This window comes from Sceloporus occidentalis, unplaced genomic scaffold (genome assembly GCF_023333645.1).
Source record: "Sceloporus occidentalis isolate IW3139 unplaced genomic scaffold, rSceOcc1.0.p SCAF_3, whole genome shotgun sequence".
Taxonomy (NCBI): Eukaryota; Metazoa; Chordata; class Lepidosauria; order Squamata; family Phrynosomatidae; genus Sceloporus; species Sceloporus occidentalis.
The window spans coordinates 167625130-167645272 of NW_028316983.1; the positions used below are offsets into that span (position 1 = coordinate 167625130).

The 20143-nt window shown below is 39.7% G+C and overlaps 1 protein-coding gene across 3 annotated transcripts in view; it reads right to left on the reverse strand.

Annotated features, from left to right (window-relative positions):
* The window catches only part of LOC149317077 (kinesin-like protein KIF13A), a 101126-nt gene that overhangs the window by 68166 nt on the left and 12817 nt on the right, over nt 1-20143 (reverse strand). For all 3 annotated transcript variants that reach the window (XM_089516806.1, XM_089516804.1, XM_089516803.1), the window contains exons 3-5: nt 3638-3650; nt 2447-2507; nt 1410-1502 (exon numbers count right to left, since the gene is read on the reverse strand). In XM_089516806.1, coding sequence (XP_089372932.1) covers nt 1410-1502; nt 2447-2507; nt 3638-3650 — 167 coding nt within the window. The remainder of the gene's footprint in view (nt 1-1409; nt 1503-2446; nt 2508-3637; nt 3651-20143) is intronic.

The window sequence follows — 20143 nt, forward strand, 5'->3', positions numbered from 1 at the left end:
TACAGATAAAAATCCACAATATATTAAAGTTAAAAAGCAACCAAATGATCAAATTATTTAAAACAATTTAAAAACGTACACTATTAAAAAACAAAAACTTTTTTTTTTAAAAAAAGAAACATATTCTCAAAGTCCTGCCAGAATAAAAATGTCTTCACTTGGGTGTATTAAGACAGCAAAGAGGCTGCCAATCTAACCTCTCAGCAGAGAGAATTCCAGAACCAGGGAGTAGCCATGGAGAAGTCCTTCTGTGTTCCCATCAGGTATACCTGTGAGCTACCATTTCTAATTGCCCAGTGAAAAGAAATTATTTTCCTTGTTTTCATCATTATCTCTGGTTTAAAAACACTATTCTTTAACCCTTTAACAAAGGGCCAAAACAGATGGCCTGGTAAAACTGACTTCCAGCTGGCTTGGGGGCATGGCATTTAGACATGACACGCCCCCAGACTGCCTGGAAGCCATGCTGGCAATTACATGCCGGCTGGCTTCCAGGTGACTTGGGGGCATGACACCCCTAGATGTGAAGGGGTGGCTTTTTTCCACCCCAAATAGGAGCTGACTTTTTCCACTCCTGTTTGGGGTGGAAGCTGGCCAAATTGGGGCTGCAGTGTGGGTTGCCACAGCCCCAATCCGTCTCTCTCAGGGGTAGCATTATGCTTCGGGGCCATCTGTTTCACCACTAAGACAATTAAAAGCAAACATATAGTTCATTCAGCAGAACCTAAAAAGTGTCTCAACTAAGGAGTTTATCACATGGCTTAAAACCCCGACTTACCCCTACCCCAGATATTATCACACGCAAAATGCTGCCAATGCCACTGCCAAGCTGAATCCTGGCTAACTTACGGCTAGAAGCCGTGCTCAGCCATATGGCTTATAGCCAAAATGTGACTTCTAGCCAGAAATTAGCCAGGATTCAGCCAGGTGGTGACATCGGCAGCATTTTGTCTGTGATAATATCCGACTTTATCCTGAAAGAGACTTCAACACGGCAGGGGTAATTCAGGTTTTTAAGATATGGGATAAACTCCTAAGGTTTTTCTTCTTGTTGTTACTAGCATTTTAAAATACTGGCAATTGTAACATGTTGCTATACTTCAATAAAATTACAAACTATCCCTGGGAATAAGGGGATACCAGAATTCAGAAAGTAATTACTGAAGAACAAAGGAAGTGGCCTGATATGGCTGAAAGTGAGAAATCTAGAATGATGAGAATGCACCAGGAATGTGTGTTTATTTATATAAACACAGCCATAGCAAGAAATAAAATGTTTAAGGTAGAGAGATGTGAAGAAAGCAAAGCAGCTAAGGATAAGTTCATGCTGAGGAACAAGACTTTAGTGAGCGATTCCCTAGTCCCTGGGACAATGAAACATTCCCACTTGCAAGATAGCACCCTCTCACCTGTTTGTCCATAGGCAAAAATGCAAGCATTATATCCCTGAAAGGCCTTCTCAAGAATTCCTTCTCCAAGGCACTTGAACACTACTTGTTGACCTATAACATTTAATACACAGAACAGAAACAAAAGTATTAAATATTAAGTATGACCATCAGAAGAAAAATAAATCTTCAACTGTATCAAATCTAGCAACACAGTAACTTTGTAAACTGAAGTACACCTGCAGTGCAATTTGATTTTGTATAAAACATTACCTCTATCACATTTAGGGAGTCATACAGAACAAGTAATGGATGCAGATGAATCCTATAGTTAGTTACCTGCTTGAACAAGCATGTCATTATTTTTGCTAATCAACCAATTTCTCAAATCATCCAAGTGTCTTCTCTTTCCATTCTACTGTTATGGAAATGTAAAAACATGATCTGAATGGTTTCTATAGCTGTTTCTTTCTCCTCTTAAATCATAATGAATTAAATGAGGAAAAAGAGAGATTAATGTAATTAGAAAACTAAGACAGCTACAAGCAAAGAGAGTGTGTCTAAGTGCAAGAAGGCATAGATAGGCACTAAACTACATGCATTTCTTATGAAATTCTCTGCAGGAACATCATGCCTATCATGATACAATACACTGTACATACTTGACTATACATCAACCTCATGTATAAGTTTAGGGAAGGCTTGGGGGCCAAAATTATGGATTTTGATAAGTCAAGTATAAAATTTAGGGGCATATAACAAAAGATGTAAAGGACGAAGCAAAGGAAAATGATGCCAAAGAACTAATGTATAGTACTTACACTGATGATGGATAAGTCAACCCAGGTTTTTTGGGTGAATTTGATGACTAAAATTTCTAGACTTATACATAGGTATATACATTAAGTGACAGAGAGCATCAGGTGGCAGAATCTGGGGAAAGGAGCTGCTAGAAGTGCATATCCCACACTTCTACCACCATTTCACCATCTGACTACTCCTCAGTCATTTGTCTGTCTACTAGCTCAGCCAAGCATACAAGTAATAAAAAAATATACCTGCATATTTTGCAGTGTTTGATTCATCCATTGACCAAAAGCAGTAATCGAAGGCAAACACCTACATTAAAAAAATTAATTAATTAAAAGAAGAACTTTTAAATTCCCTATTCACACCAATTTGATTAGCAAGATTATACCCGCTGGTCTGGAAAAAAAACACAATTTCAATATTTTACTATTCAGATTTCTTAGTATGTATTACAACTATTTGATTGCTAATGTGTTGAAGGTGAAAATGTTCAGATGTGGCAATGGATGCCGAAGCCTAAATTGGCTTCAGCTGGAGTCCAGAGCAGCAGCCGGATGTTCAAGGTCAACCGAGCAGGACTAAATGTAAATATGCTATGTCTTCAGTCTGAAGATGGATTGGTGTCTGTGGTGCATAGCAACTTGTATAGGAAGAGGCTGGGCTTAGTGGTTGCCTCATGGTAATTCTGTATATAAGTAAAAACGCTGTGCTGTGGGAGTTTGGAGATAGTGTGGTGTGACAGTAAGAGTTTTTTTGTATAGTAGTGACTAGCTCGTGTTTATTTGAAACAAAGTAATAAAGCCCCCTAAGGAGTGAACTGCTAGAGAATGATTCTTTGATTCAGCAGCTATTTCTCCAGGCATTGTTCCAAGCAAGCCGAAAGCCTGTTTTGGAGTTTCGCTCTGTTCCTATGTTGGAGAGATAACTGGCATCTTCATCCATTTGGCACCGGACAGGAATCACGGGAAAGGTTCATCTCCCAAAATATCAACATTGATTTCTTATCTAGACTACTGTACCAAAACCTTTCTATACAGTACCAAAGTCTTAGAAATTGACCATCAATAAACATCTAAACTGGCCTTCAGTTATTCATAATCTAGTATACACATCTACATCTATTAAAACAGACCCGCTGAACATGCCTTTCAGTCATATTTGACTGTCAGCAAATCCAGCTATCATGTGATTAATCATACAACACAGATAGATCATTTTATTCCTTTCTAGCTTTTATCTATCCAATACCCAACCTTTTCTCTGCACTCTTATAACCTGCTGCAGAAAAATAATATAGGAAATAGCCCTAAATGACATTATTAATCAGAACAAAGTAGAAAAAGATTCTAAAAACTCAGGTATGTGTCATATAACATCGTGAGCACAGCAAATTCTGACAGAACAAAAAGCAGAACAAGGAAGATAAGAAGATCACTTACTTTTGGTTGTTTTCTTCAGAATGGAAATTCAATAGTAGCAGAAGAGGATAGCCAATATATCATCCACATAAATAGAAAGCATAAAAAAGGTAACAGTTAGTGCCTGAAACAATAGTGTACTCTATGTACAGGTGGAAAAATTATTCTGGTGGGTTTGGGTCTAATCTTTATTGACTTAGAAAAATCATTTTTTTCTCCTCCAAAATAAAAATTCATCATGTTTTTTCAATCTGCTTTTCATAGACAGAAGGACTGCATTAACGGAAGGTGCCTCCACTTGATTTGCAGGAATGCCTTCTCCCCTCATGGCGTGATAGCACACCCTAGACAGCAGTGTTCATCTTGGTGAAGAGAAGACTGAGTGGACATGACTGCACTTTTAAAATACCTCAAGGGCTGTGACAGAGAGGAGGGGGCAGGCCCATTCTTTATGGCCCCAGAAAGTAGGAGCACGTATAATGGCTTGAATTTATAGTAGAGTAAATTTCTATTGAACATCAGAAGGAACTTATTGACAGTAAGAGCAGTTTGGCAATGGAAGCAATTGCCTTGAGAGGTTATGGTGTCTCCTTCTCCAGACATCTTTCAAATCGAGGCTGGTTAACTACATGCTGTGGATGCTTTAGCTGGAGATCCTGTATTGTACAAGGAGTAGCCCATGAGGTTCCTTCCAACTCTGTTATTCCATAACTATGTGTCCAACAAACCCCACCTCCCTCTGGTAACAGGGGAATTTGCTTTCACTAGTCCAGTTGTAGAATTCAAAGAAATAGCTGTGTTAGTCTGGAATATCGGTATGCATATGGATCTTTGAGACTAACTGTGCAACAGAAGTTGTAGTATAAACTTTCGTAGACCTGGTCCACTTCATGCTTCTGAGGAAGTAGCCCATGTCTATGAAAGCTTATGCTACATCTTCTGTCACACAATTAATCTCAAAGGCTATTCAAAATCCCTTTGCATAGTAATAGTCCAAGTGTATATGTCAAATTCTGAGATCAACAATTTTTAAATATATTTAAATTTATTAAAGTTATACAAAAAAAGGAAAAAAAGAAGATGGCTAAAATCCCACAAAATATTACAGTTATAAAAATTCAAAAGTGCCACACATATATAGTCCTATACAGATTGGATTGTTTGGAAAACATCAGACCATGGTGACAACTGGCAAGTGGTGGGTGGACAGTTATATAGTTTGTGTTAACAAAATTAAGAACATGAAGCCATTTTTCATAAAAAGATACTTGGTTTTGTTGTACTAAATTAAATTTCATGAAATTCTGATAGCTTCTCCATTAGCTATTGGTCTCAGACACTTATCCACCAATTACCTAGGGGCACAAGTCCTGTTTTCCAGGTTTTGGTCACTTCTAGTCGACACATTTTTGTATGCAGCAATTTAGGTCCAACACACACTGAAGAAATAATCCAGTTTGAGATTGTTTTAACTGCCCTGGATCAATGCTATGGAATGCTGGGATCTGTAGTTTTGTAAGACATTTAGCCTTCTCTGTTAGATAGCTCTGGTGCCACATTAAACTACAACTCCCAGGATTCCCGAACACTGAGCCAGGGTAGTTAAAGTGATCTCAAACAGGATTATTTCTGCAGTGTGTTTTGGATCTAAGACAACATAATTAGATGACAAGGAAGAAGAAGCAGAAGAATTTTAATTTATAAACATGCTTGCATCAAAATATTTTTTTTACTTAACAAACGGTTTGATCCTTGTGAAAAGAACAGAATACCATCTCTCTTGCACAACATCTCTTGCACTTGCCAATTCTCTCCATTGTTTTCTGGGTTTTGTGGGGAGAGTTTAGTGAGATCTTTTTATTAGGCAAACTACAGTCCAGTTAACATTAGTCTGATTGTAGAATTACAGTTATCTATAATTATTCATAGTTATCACAAACATTCCTCTTCAAATCAGATTGGAAATCACTATTTGATCTCCTATGGGAGGAAGAATTGATTTCCTATAGATGGATGAGTAAATGCATAACCAAGATGGTTTAACAAAATGATGGTTTGGCATTCCCAGACTTGTTTTCTGCATGATTCTCTCAGTTAAAAGTAACTTTTAACTCAACTTCTTTGCAGGATAATCTTGACTCAGTTGTCTGTCATATCAGTATTAAAATCTACTTCTTTTTAAACTGAACTGTATTCTGTTTAAGAAGAGATAATTTCATAACTTATTTTTTAAATATTAAGAGATCAATTCTTCAGAAGTCATTGTTTTTTCAGACAATACTTTATCCTAATTGCCTAGCAGGTAGCTCAGAAAGTAAAAGGGTTCTAGTGGAAAATGACGCTTTATGTTGGGTTCCATTCCTAGGGAAATGTGATGTTTCATACAACGCTTCCACTATGATATAAATTATGGTGAAACCATCTTTGTAATATCATAAATAGTTCTGATGACCCTCCCAGACTACTTTTGGACTATTAAGAAAAAGCTTGATTTATCATTATTTCTGGAATTTAAAAAATTACTTCCTAAGGTAGGTTATGAATAATTGCTACCAATTTCTTGTTCAACACTTCATTAAAATTTAGCTTAAATTTTTATAAAATATTTCTATCCTGCCTTTGTCCCTGTACACTTGGCTCTCCATATTCATTGATTCTGCATCTACAGACTGAACCATCCATGGCTTGAAAATATTCAAAAAATAAAATTCTAAATGTGTGTGTGTGGGGGGGGGGAGTTCTGGAACAAAACCCCAGTGGATACTATGGGCCCAGAGTACTGGGACTAAAGGTGGCTGAAAACACAATCCCCATTTTTATGATATTAAAACACAAATGATAATATTAAAATATAATGGAAATTGAATCAAATTAAAAATGCATCAATAAAGAACCCACTTATTAAAATAAAAGTTCCTTCCTCAGTGGCCAGACTTTCCAAATAATATTGAAAGTAGATCATTCGTTGATAAGTGACATATACAAACAATGACAAAATAAAATGACAAGATACAAAGGCATCTCTTCAGAAGAAAAATACAAAACAAATTTTCAGAGTCGTAATCCAATGCTCAAACCATCAGGCTGGCTTATGGTATACTACCTCTATTTGTCTGTTTTATTTGTTGTTGTTGTGTCCCTTCAAGTTGTTTCTGACTAAAGGCAACCTTAAGGCAATCCTATGATGGAGTTTTTTTGACAAGTTTCTTCAGAAGTGGTCTGCCACTGCCATCCTCTGAGATTGAGAGAGTGTGATTTGCCCAAGATCACTCAGTAGGATACATAGGTTGAGCCAAGATTTGAACCCTGTTCTCCAGAGTCACAGTCCAATGCTCAAACCACTACACCATTCTGGCTCCCCATGCAAACTACTTAAATGAAGACTATTCTTATAAGTATTAAATACTTTTGCAGGAACTATGTGGCAATGCAGTATCATTATAAAGAAGAAATGTAGAATCCAGCCTCTCGCATGCATAAAATCCAAGGTTCTAGTAGAAAGATCTCAGGTAAATAGGTAAAAAGAAGGAAGACCTTTAAGGTCTGCTAGGAAGAGCAGGTAACAAAGAATTAAAAAAACTCACAGCCTGAGACAGATTATGGAACACATGTATGTTTCACCTAAATAACACCCTCCACCTTCTGAAAAACAACAATTTTAATACAGTATTTGGAATCAAAGACCCAGTTCTTCTACCCTAAAGACACTGCTACTGCCCTTCTGTTACCACAAAGCTGAAAATACTTTCCACAGGAACTATGTAAATACAGAAAGCATGTCTTCCTGCTATATTAGCAGCTTCCTATGTGACTCTGGATAAATCAAGGATAGGTTAATAGAGGTCAGCCAGTCCACACATTATTCTGCCTCATTACTTCAGAGACTCTGCTCTTTTTTTTTTCTTTTCTTTTTTTTTAACCGATACTCATTTTGGAAATGCAGTGTGAGTATATCAGACAGGAGAAGGCTTGAAAAGTGTCTGCACATGTGACAATGCCTGCACAAGATTTAAGATAGCTATTCTACTGTTCCTGCCAAAGCTTTCTCTACTCTGACTCACTCCCAACCTCCCATTTTGGAGTATAGGACAAACAGACAGCTGTATGAGGGAAAAGGAATATGCCTTCACATGCTTGAACCCACCAGCTGATGCAGCTTTTAGCTGAAGTAGCATCAAAAATTACTCTCTCATAGGGAAGAAGTTTAGGAGCTCTAGGTACCCAAGCATGAAAGAACAGGCAGAAAGAACAGGGTGTGCATAACAGCCCACTTTCTAAGCCCAATGGTGGGTGGCTCAACAGGTGGTGGCACGTTCCATGTGCATGACTTCTGCTTCACATGTGTTCTGTCGTCTATCCTTCCTTTGTACTCATGCCACTCTTGATTCCATGCCTTTGCGTCTTGCTGCTTTTATGTACCTGCTGTTGTATGTCTCTGAAGTTAGCCTTTAACTCTGTCCTTTGATAGCATGTTAAGGCCTGCATCCTGCATGTTTGGGAGGAGCATTCACATCTCAGTATCCCTCTTCCACTTTCAACTGCATGCCGGCAACATTCACAAGAATTGTGTTTCAGAGTATCACTTGTAAAACACAAATACTCTGCTCAAGACTGGCAGTACAGAAAATTGAAATAACAGAGGAGAGGAAAGATTATGGATAAACCTATGGTAAAGACAGATATTGAGAAGGCCACAAACCATTTAATCCATGGGTCGGCAACCTACGGCCCGCGGGCCGGATGCGGCCCGCGAGCACTGTAGGACCGGCCCCTGGCCGACCCTGCCGCCGATTGCCGCCGCCCCAGGGGGCGGGGGCAAGCGCTGGGGCCGCCGGAGCGCTCCGTTTCCCCGCCCCCTGGGATGGCCTCTGGCCTCCCAGGGGGCGGGGGCAAGCGCTGGGGCCGCCGAGCGCTCCTTCCCCCCGCCCCCTGGGATGGCCTCTGGCCTCCCAGGGGGCGGGGGCAAGCGCTGGGGCCGCCGGAGCGCTCCGTTTCCCCGCCCCCTGGGATGGCCTCTGGGCTCCCAGGGGGCGGGGGCAAGCGCTGGGGAAGAAGGAGGAATGGAGGAGGAGGAGGGAGGAAGGGAAGAGGAAGGATGAAGAAGAGGAGGAAGAAGGAGGAAGGAAGGAAGGAGCAGCAGGAGGAGGGAGGGAGGGAGGGAGGATGAAGAAGAGGAGGAAGGAGGAGGAAGGAAGGAGAGAAGGAGCAAGAGGAGGAGGGAGGGAGGATGAAGAAGAGGAGGAAGAAGGAGGAAGGAAGGAAGGAGCAGGAGGAGGAGGGAGGGAGGGAGGAGGAAGATGAAGACATGCAGTCTTTCTGAAGGTGAGACAGTGTGACTTTCCAAAGTGCATTTCTGTGTATTTTCAGTGCTTTCAATGCTGAAAGGTGTGCTTTTACAAGGAGAGTGGTAGTGATGGTGATATGTCAGTTTGTGGGACATGCAGTCTTTCTGAAGGTGAGACAGTGTGACTTTCCAAAGTGCATTTCTATGTATTTTCAGTGCTTTCAATGCTGAAAGGTGTGCTTTTACAAGGAGAGTGGTAGTGATGGTGATATGTCAGTTTGTGGGACATGCAGTCTTTCTGAAGGTGAGACAGTGTGACTTTCCAAAGTGCATTTCTATGTATTTTCAGTGCTTTCAATGCTGAAAGGTGTGCTTTTACAAGGAGAGTGGTAGTGATGGTGATATGTCAGCTTGTGAGACATGCAGTCTTTCTGAAGGTGAGACAGTGTGACTTTCCAAAGTGCATTTCTATGTATTTTCAGTGCTTTCAATGCTGAAAGGTGTGCTTTTACAAGGAGAGTGGTAGTGATGGTGATATGTCAGTTTGTGGGACATGCACTCTTTCTGAAGGTGAGACAGTGTGACTTTCCAAAGTGCATTTCTGTGTATTTTCAGTGCTTTCAATGCTAAAAGGTCTGCTTTAACAGTGAGAGTGGTTTCGGCCTTCCCCTTCGGCTGAAAGGGCCCCTTGGAGCCCTTTCGGCTGAAAGAAGGGGCGAAGGAGGAGAGGGCAGGCACACGCCTCCTCCTCCCCGCGGGGCTTTGGCAGCCCTGAGGTGTCTTTCGGAGGACACCTCAGGCCTGGCAAAGCCCCGAGGACAGGAGCTGGGGCCGCGCGCCTGTTGCTCCTGCCTCTCACGGGCCCTTACTGCTTCTCTGAGAGGCAGCTGGGGTCCACGGAAGGGCAGGAGGAGCAGGCGCGCGCCTGTCACCCCCTCTCCCAATCCCCCCTTCTAGCTGTCTCTCAGACAGCGGGAGGTTGGGAAAGGGAGCAGAGAAAGCCCTGCCCCCAGAGGGTGGAAGCTCCGCCCCTGGCACGCAGCCCCACCCCCAGAGGGTGGAAGCTCCACCCCTGGCACACAGTCCCGCCCTGGAGGGTGGAAGCTCCGCCCCAGCATGCGGTCCCGCCCCCGGAGGGTGGAAGCTCCACCCCCGGCACGTGGCCCCGCCCCCAGAGGGTGGAAGCTTCCCCCCCCTTTTCGGCCCCCCAGTTGTCTCAGGGACAGCAACCCGGCCCCCGGCTCAAAAAGGTTGCCTACCCCTGATTTAATCATTATGACAGAAAAATTACAGCATGTTTTTTCCTCATGTGTCAATATTTGTTTGTAATGGCACTGGGCTGCTGTCAGCAGTGTCCTATAAACAGAGAGGTTCCTTAGAAATGACAGGCCCCAAATCAATTCTTGCAACCTTTATCTTGTCTATGAAAGGTGCATTAAAATAAGAAAATTCAACTTAGGTCATTCTTACAAGTTGCACACCAGTTTATCAGTATCAAGATATTATGAAGACTGCAGCTATGGGAAGCTTACTTATAGGATCAATGTACAAACTGTTTTAAACTACTAGTTTTCAAACCTCTATTTTGTCTTTGTACTGTTGGGTATTTTCTGGAAGAAATGTATATCCCATGTGACTGACCTAGGAATGTAGACATGTTATTTATTTGGCTACAAATTCAAATAGAATTATACATATCAGCCATCAGATGCAACAAAGCTCTCCCAGTTTGAACATGGTTTCAGGAAGAATAAATTCCTTCACGTACAACGCAGTGAAGGGGCAACAATCATGCTGATGTCCAAATAGTAAGATGATACAACACCACATGGGTTTAATTAATTAATTAATCACATTATGTTTTTATTATCAAGCATATAACTAGAAAGCCAGTATGCTGTAGTGGCTTTAGGAGACCAGGGCTCCAGAGAGTTTAGGACTCCAGGACACCAGGGTTTGAATCCTCACAGCCATGGAAACCCACTTGGTTATCTTGGGCAAGTCATGTTCTCTCAGCCTCAGAGGAAAGCAAAGGCAACTCCTCTCTGAACAAATCTTGTCAAGAAAACCTTGTGATAGGTTCGCCTTATGGTCAGAAACAATTTGAAGGCACATAACAACATTATATACCAGGGATGGGCAACCAGCCACCGAAGGATCATAAATTATGCTCCACTTAATATCATCAGGTGGCAAAGAAGGGGGAAAAGAGGGAAAGGAGGATAGTAGCAAAAGAGTGCAAGGAATACTTCAACTATTTACTGCTATAATGTGGACCATGAAAAATTACTCCTGTGAGAACACAGCCTCCAACAGAAAGAAAGTTCCTTTTGAAATAAGTAAACAATCAAGTATTACCTGCATTCAGCATTCAGACAGAAATAAAATATACTTAAAATTAGATAACTGAATTAAAATGTAATTTTTTACAAAGTAACAGAAATTATTTCTACAACTACACAAAGATTCTTAACTTTTTAAAAAATCACAGGTAATACAGCTGCCACCAAGAAATCATTATGAAATAGTTTCCATTCCAGCACAATAAGGGCAAGCTTTTTGTGCACCCAGAAGAATGCTCTGGGGTCAGAATGTAGTCATGCAAATGATCAGCTCAGCCAGGAGTCATCGTTAATATGGAAAGCAATTAACATGGAATGAAACATTTTCAGAGATCACTTTGTTTAATGAGTTCTCACGCTGTTACCTTCTTAACTATAGGTTTGAGGATTATAATCTTAAAGCAACTTAAAGCAATTTAACATTATAATCTTAAATAAATCTGGCCTATTCAAATACTTGATATTGTTAAATGATGTATACAGAATTTCCATAAAGTATTTATTGATTCTAATGAACATGTCAAGAAGTAAGCATATCCAGGAGTACTTCAGAAGTAAAATCAGGTCTGTTTTGTCTCACACAAACTTGGTACACATCACAATAACTCTCCTAGGCATATAGCAGTATGGAAATGTAGGCAAAAGTGTGCAAGCAATGTGGAAATTTAAGCAAAAGCATAAAACACTATTTATGATGCAAAAACCTAAAAAGCTGGAGTAATATTAAAACACTAAGTCACTCTGTGAGGTTGATGAGGCTGAAAGGTAACTGGTGCAATGTCAACCAGTGAGATTTATGGCTGAATGGGCAAACTTAGATTTCCGTCACCCAATACTTCAATGATTACCGTACCTCACCTAACCAACTGTTAACAATTTAATTTTAAAGCAACTACCAAAAATAGCCCATAGCGTAAAGACCAATACATCTTTGAAAAGTATATTATGAAGAAAAGAAACAGAGAGAGCCAGTGGGGTATAGTGGTTTGAAAATTAGACTATCCACATTACCGCACTACACTCTTAAAGTGCTGCTATTCCAGTTGTACTGCTCTGGCTGCCTCCTGTTGCATTCTGAGGCTTGTAGTTCATTGAGGCCTAAGAGCTCCTTGGCTGAGAATTCTAAATGCCTGTCTTTAAACTGCAAAGCCCAGAATGCAACAGGAGGCAGCCAGAGCGGCTAAAGTGGAATAGCAGCACTATAAGAGTGTGGTGCGGTAATCTAGTATGACTCTGGAGACCAGAGTTCTCAGACACACACACGCGCAGCCAGGGAAACCCACTAGGTGGCTTTTAGCAAGTCACACTCTCTCACCCTCAGAGGAAGACAAAGGCAAAGTCCCTGAACATATCTTGATGAAAAAACCCATGATATGTTCCCAGAAGCTGGAAACAGCTTGAAGGCACACAACAATAGAAACAGAGATTTATTTATTTTTAAGTACTTTATTTCAAGTGAAACAATAAATTGATAGCCATTTTTTAAAAATGCTAAATGCTAAACTCACTTTCTACAAAGAAATTATACTTAATTTAAGCACTATGATGTATTGTAGGTAAACACATGAAAAACTTATCAACAAGAGCAATCATTTCCTTATTGGCATGGTCAACTAAAAGTATGGAAATATAATCTCCACTAAGGGGGCAAACAAATATTTGTGCAAATATGACAAAATCAAGTGAAACTATAGCGTACTACTACCACTACTACTATTACTACTACTACTACTACTACCAACAAGACTGAAGATGATTTGCCAAGTTCAGTATTTCCTCTATCAAAATGTGAAGAACCCATTTTTGTTATTATTGCCAGAAGGATTAAAATGTAGCTATCACAATTCTACAATTAACATAAAGCAATGACCTTGAAAACATTAGCATAAACGTTCATTTCACTAGTATAATTGTTCATATGTTGCTGTGGAACTTTCAGAATCCAGCATAAGAAATACTGATATTTGATCTTTAAAGGACAGAAAAGAACAGATCTTTATAATATGTTATACACGACTTAACTTGAAAGGAATTACTTTAGTAGAAGCAGTGCTTGAAAGCAAAAGGAATATAACTTGAAAAATGACTATTCAGTAGCATAATAAAATATGAGAATTATAATGAAAAACGTGTTTATTTATATTGCTGAAAAAACTTTTTGATGGGGTCATGATAAAATGTAAACATATTCCTAAAATATTTTTTACAAACCTGCTTTGCTTTCTATACATAACTTAGTGGAGTGGAATTAGAATGTAGAAGCTAAGAAACTAGCAATTTCTCTTTCAACAAAGCTAATGACTTCTGATGCATTCAAAGCTTTACACCTCCATATCTTATATTTGTTCAGAGGTTGTTTTAATTGCTTGAAATTATTTTCAAGAACACAATATAAGGATCACATCATTGGGGGAGAGGGGAAGACACCTATGGGCACTCTTTAAATTCTGTTGCTAACCAATTTTTAGCCCAGCAACAGCAAAAAGGAATTAAGTGCTTGATGAAACAAGATTTGTTTCCCTACAACAGCCTTCTTCACCTTACTTTGATACATTCTAGAGCTTTCTGTACTGTGCTATTTCAGAATGGAAGACAGGTAACTTGTCACTCCTTTTCCAGCCAGTAAAAAGCCAGATTTTCCCTCCGTGCTGCAATTTTACAGTGCTCATGCGGTGTGTAAACCCCACGCTGCCAAAGCGCTGTGAAACCGGTCCAATTGTGGGCAGCCTAGCAGTTTCAGGGCAGCGTCGGGATGTGCGTCATGTGTATGCCACACCCCCAAGCCACTGGGAAGCTGGCATTTTGAGGTGAAGCAGCTTTGATTTACCTAAACCATGTTTGAAGGCCATGCAAGAGCACTTGAGATTACTCCTGAATTAAAAACCACCTTGGTAACCATGTTACTTCATATGTGTTTTTACTAGGATGCAGCATCAGCGTAATGATTTGAAATCGGAGGTAAATAATAATAATAATAATAATAATAATAAAATTTATTTTTATCCTGCCCCTCTACGCAATGCAATTGGGGCATCTTAAAATATTAAAATATACAGTCCATATCCCCCAGTCCTACCCCCCATTAAAATACAATTAAACAATTTACAGTATAAAACATAACTAAAAAGAATAAACAACAAACAGTGACTGCAGCAAAAAACCATGGTCTAACAGTTAGGTTTTCTTTTTGATGGCCGGGTATCTATTCAGGAAAAGCCTGTCGTAAGAGATCCATTTTAACAGCTTTTTAAAAGATGTTTAAGGTGGTTATGTGACGGATCTCATCCGGCAGACCGTTCCATAATCTGGGAACGGTTGCCAAAAAGGTCCTCTGGGCAGTTGCAGAAAATCTAGCTTTCATAGGTTGCAACAAATTCCTCCCAGAGGACCAGAGTGTGGGGCTGGATTGTATGGAAGGAGGAGGTCTCGAAGACAGGTTGGACCCAAGCCATTTAGGGCTTTAAAGGTGATAACCAACACCTTGTACTGGGCCAGGAAACTAATGGACAGCCAGTGAAGTGATCTTAAGATTGGTGTTATATGGTCTCGTCTAGTTGTCCCTAAAACCAATCTGGCTGCCATATTCTGTACTAATTGAAGTTTCTGAAACAAGCACAAGGGTAGCCCTATGTAGAGCGCATTGCAGAAATCAAGATGGGAGATTACCAGCACATGTACCACATTTTCAAGATCCCTAACTTCCAGGAAAGGGTGCAGCTGGCGTATCAGCTGGAGCTGATAACAGGCACTCCTGACTGTCACATTAACCTGATTCATCATCTGGAGCGACGGATCCAGGAGCACCCCCAGACTGCGAACACAGTCCTTTAGGAGAGTGTGAACCCCATCCAGAACTGGAGGTTGTCTTAGGTTCAGAGCTGCTACTGTGAGTACCTCCATTTTGTCTGGCTTCAGTTTTAATTTGTTTTCCCTCATCCAGTCCATTATTGCTTTTTTAGGTATATATGTACAATATCTCACATCATTGCAATTCAAGATATTGGTTTCCTTTTCTCAATCATTTTTATGAGAATGAGTGCTTTATGTCTGTGTGGTACTAGGGAGGACTAATGGAGAAAAACAGTTGTAGTTGCTTTACTAATCTTGATGGTTTCTTCTGTTTTTACTGTGTTTTTTGCTTGATTCTCATAAACTGACAAAACAAAAGGGCCTTATACTTCAGGACCTGATAGCTCCTTTTCTAACAACAAAATTTTAAAAATGTAAATTCATTTACTAAATTTTTGAAATGAATTTTAATATATCAAACATGTTTTTATGACAACCCCGCTTACACATTTTATATTCCTAAAGTAACATAATTACTTTCAATTAGAAATGGATATTAATATTGCAATTTCCCACTTTTCGGGGAAAATCTGGTTTTTCCAGAAAAATTGGAACAATTGGTATTTTCTATGGCTTCAAAATTAAATATGTATATACATATTACATCTCTAACTCCTATTGGAACAATCCACAGTTTTACATGATATATTCAGTATAAAATGTTGCTGTAATCTATTAGCACATGAGGATTTTCTCTTGAATTTTTTTTGTATGCTCCATTAACCACCGGTTGGTAGCCAACATGTTTCCCTGAGACACTGATTCTTAGCATGTCAGCCATCACAATATTCCTGAATCAAGCATTAAATACAAAAAACAGGGCAAACAAATGCCATGTGTGAATTTTATTTTCAATGTTCCTTTTCTATGGTAATGTTTTAAAATTTAAATTGTTATCTGAAATTTTAGCACAGAGACGTACTGTAACACCACATCTTAGATTCTGTCCAATGCCAATATTGTGAATTAGCAACATATCAGTTCTGCAATTAAGACTTACAGTGCATGTCTGTCCACTCCCACTAAAAGTAATAAGGGTTACTCTAAGGTAAGGATGCAATGGACTACAGGAACAGTTCTCATTTTCTGAACCATTAAGATTAGTGCAAAATTATAAGCAACTATATTTTAACAGAAACAATATTTCAAATGCACATTATGACTATGAACACTGCACCATGACTGGTTTGAAAATACAGCATTGAACTATATGTCTACTGGAACCCCAGGCCCTTTTAATATCAGCTGGTTTTTACTCTGACAGGAAATCTGAATCCTAATAGTAGCTCTATTTCCTCAAAACCAAGACCACAAGTATTCATAAAAACCATTTGTACAACTTCATTCAATGAGAATGCTCTTCGCCAATGCTCCTAGTACACTACATGTTTACAAATCAGGAAAACAAATAGCACATGGACTGTTATCACTTTCAACAGAAGAAAATAGCCACAATCATTTTTTTGATAGTCAACATATTAATCTGGGATAGCATAAATTTGGGATGCCATAATTGTTTCTGATAAAATTACTACGTAGTTCTGTTTCTAGCACCACACTATAGTGCACATTTTGTTGTTGTTAACTGCCCTCGAGTTGATCTCGAACCACGGCGACCCTGCTGATGAGACATCTCCAAGACCCTCTGTCCTCCACTGCTCTGCTCAATCTTGCAAACTCATACTCATGATCTCTTTAATAGATTCCATCCATCTTGCATGCAGCCTTCCTCTCTTTCTACTTCCCTCTACCTTTCCTAACATTACTGTTTTTTTTTTAATGATTCATGCCTTCTCATGATGTGTCCAATGTATGACAACCTGAGTTTTGTCATCTTGGCTTCTAGGGAAATTTCTGGCTAGATCTGCTCTAGGACCCATTTGTTGGTCTTTTTGGCTGTCCATGGAATCCTTAGCACTCTTCTCCAGCACCACATTTCAAATGAGTTGATTTTCCTCCTATCCTCCTTCTTAACTGTCCGGCTCTCAGATCCATACATGGCAATAGGGAACACAATGACTTGTACGATTCTAACTTTTCTGCTCAGTTGTATATCCTTGCATTTTAGGATCTTCTCTTCTACTTCTTTCATAGCTGTCCTTCCCATTCTTAGTCTTCTTTTCCATTTCTATCAATGTTTGATCCCAGGTATGAGAATTCTTCTACTACCTGTATTTCTATTTCTTTGTTGTCTAATTCAAATTTGTTTAGGTTCACTGTGGTCATTATTTTTGTTTTCTTTATGTTCAACAATAGTCCTGCCTTTGCACTTTCTTCCTTGATCTTTCTTAGTATTTTTTCCAGGTCTTTGAGGTTTTCTGCTAGTATTATGGTGTTATCTGCGTTATCTCAGATTGTTGATATTCTTTCCTCCTATTTTCACTCCTCCTTCTTCTGTGTCCAAGCCTGCTTTTCTTCCAATATGTTCTGCATATAAGTTGAACAAGTAGGTATGATATGCAGCCTTGTCTGACTCCTTTGCCAATTGGGAACCATTCTTTTTCTCCATGTTCTGTTCTGATAGTAGCCTCTCGTTATGAGTACAGATTCCTCATCAGACTTATCAGATGTGTTGGCACTACCATGTCTTTAAGGTCGTTCCATAGCCTTTCATGATTTATGCAGTTAAAGACTTTGCTATAGTCTATAAAGCACTGTGCTTAAAAAAAAAACCCTGCTACAACAGATATTCTGCTCTTGAGGTTGAAAAGACTGCACAAGATATCTAGTAGTAAATATTCTATCCACACACCCTTCAACCTATGGCAAGTTACCTAGTAATAAAGACTCTATACACACATCCTTCAAGTTATTGCAAGTTACTTAAGAGTAAAAACTCTGCACACACCCTTCAACTTACTGAACACGTGGAAGCCTATCTGGCAGGAAGTGTAATATCTAAAACTTTTGGATATGCACAGAATTCCTGGAAACTAGTAGATGAATGTATTTTCCTCTAATTTTTAGCCATGTGGTACATTCAATTAAACTTCAAAGAGGGATCATTACTGGCCAGGTATTTTCTTAGCATCTTACCTTTTTCCTAATCCTATACTTGAGGATAACTGATTTCAAGTGCCAACATGTAAAAGGATAAAATATACCTCAAGTATTCATTTTGTTTTTTGTAGCTACTGCTAGATTGCTCAATGCAAGACAATGGACAAAATGTTTGGCCCTGAATGGTCATATGCAGTGTCAGTGGCATCCTGACCCCCAGTGTCACCCAGTGTGGGGGATGCTGCTGCCAGGAGCATGCCCAAAAAGCTGTGTTCACCCCTTTTCCTTCACTGCTGCCGCTGTGGCCTCCTGATGAAGAGACTGCTGCAGGGAAGCAGGGCCACATGCATTCAGCCTTGTCCTTTGCTCCTTGTGAGGAGGCTGCTGTTGCCACCGCAGGCAAGCAAGGCTAGGAATATTTGGCTTTGTCCTTCCTCACAGCAACAGTGGCCTCCTCCTGAAGAGGCTGCCGCCACAAAGCACGGCCAGGCAAGCTCAGCCTTGTCTTTCCTTGTGGAGGCAGTGGCCTCCTCTTGAGGAGACCATCGCTGCCACAGTGAAGCAGGGCCAGCAGCTCTCACCCCTCCGCTGGTGGGATGACAACTCCATAGGGTGTCACCCAGTGCAAGTTGCACCACCACACCCTCCTAATGATACCACTGTGCAGCGTCACATTGGTGCTTATAGTACTCTCTGCTATTTGTTTTCCTTCTTTAAAAATAATCACAGCATAGCTTTCTCACAAGCAAAATGACAGCTTTAAGATCGCTGCTCTCCCATTCATCAATACTATAAGTATCTCAAACTGTTAAACTACTCCAAGTATGCAGGATCAACAGTTCAAGGCAGCTTTTCAGATTATTTAGGTACTGGGGAGCTGAAATAAGTGAAACAGCCACTCAATAGGTGCTAAGAGCTCAAAACCAGAGTGGATAAACTAGAGAAGAATTCAATGGAAGATGTTTTTTTTAACAATTTCAAGCTGAACTCCAGGAAAATTGGACTAAAGCACCACAATCCATAGACATCAAATTATATAGGGAGTAGAATTCACTATCCCTGAGAAAAATATCTAGTGACACACTGGAACATGGTTTAGCCCAGGAACAAAAACTACAAACGTTATGTACTCTTCTAATTGGCTTCTAATTTGCTAGATAAGGTTGAAATCTAGAGAAATGAAGGTGCAGGTTGATCCTAAAATTATTGGACTGAAGAGAAGGTAAGGAGGGAAGTGATTCAATCATCTCCTTATCTGATGGCTAAATGAAATCTGTCCAGATCTCCACATAATTGAAAACATTGAGGTAAAATTCAAAGGCATAACTGTCTGAATCAGTATGCAAAGGGATGTTCTAGAACTAGAAGCTTTGAGACAGAGATAAAAAAGTTGACAACATAAGCTTTTATAGACTTAAATGTACTTCCTCAGATGCATGTGGTCTCTATGAAAACCCATGAGAACTTGCACTACTTTTTTTCTCTCAGTCTCAAAGATGCTACAAGATCCCTTTGCATGCAAAAACTGAATTAAAGAAAGGCATTTGGCCCAAGATCACATTGTTCCATAGGAGCCAGAAACATTCTCACATGGTTTGCTCCATATTCAAAGGAATGCCATGTTCTGCAAGCAATCAGCAATACCAAACTATGGAATATAAAAGTTCTAAAACCTATGAAAATCTCTCTGCAGAAATATAAATACAGAACCTTCAGGTTTTTTACTACCATTGTCGGGAAGAAAGAAATTCAGTACACTTTTGTCTTTCCCTTCAAAGTAAGAGTGTTCCACATAAAGGATGAAACTTTAGAGTCTCTACCAATACTCAGGCAGCAGCCGTGTGTGAAGCACTGGATATTCCAATCTCAAAGGAAGCAAAGATCTCAGAAGAAGAAAGTAATGTAGAAGCACCTGAACTGGCTAGACACCAAACAGAATGGACCCCACATCCCAACAAATAAATAAACAAACAAATAAATAAAATAAAATAAAGAAACTTATCAAGAGGCATTATTTGAGGTAGCTTAAAATGGCAATACCAAACAGGGTGA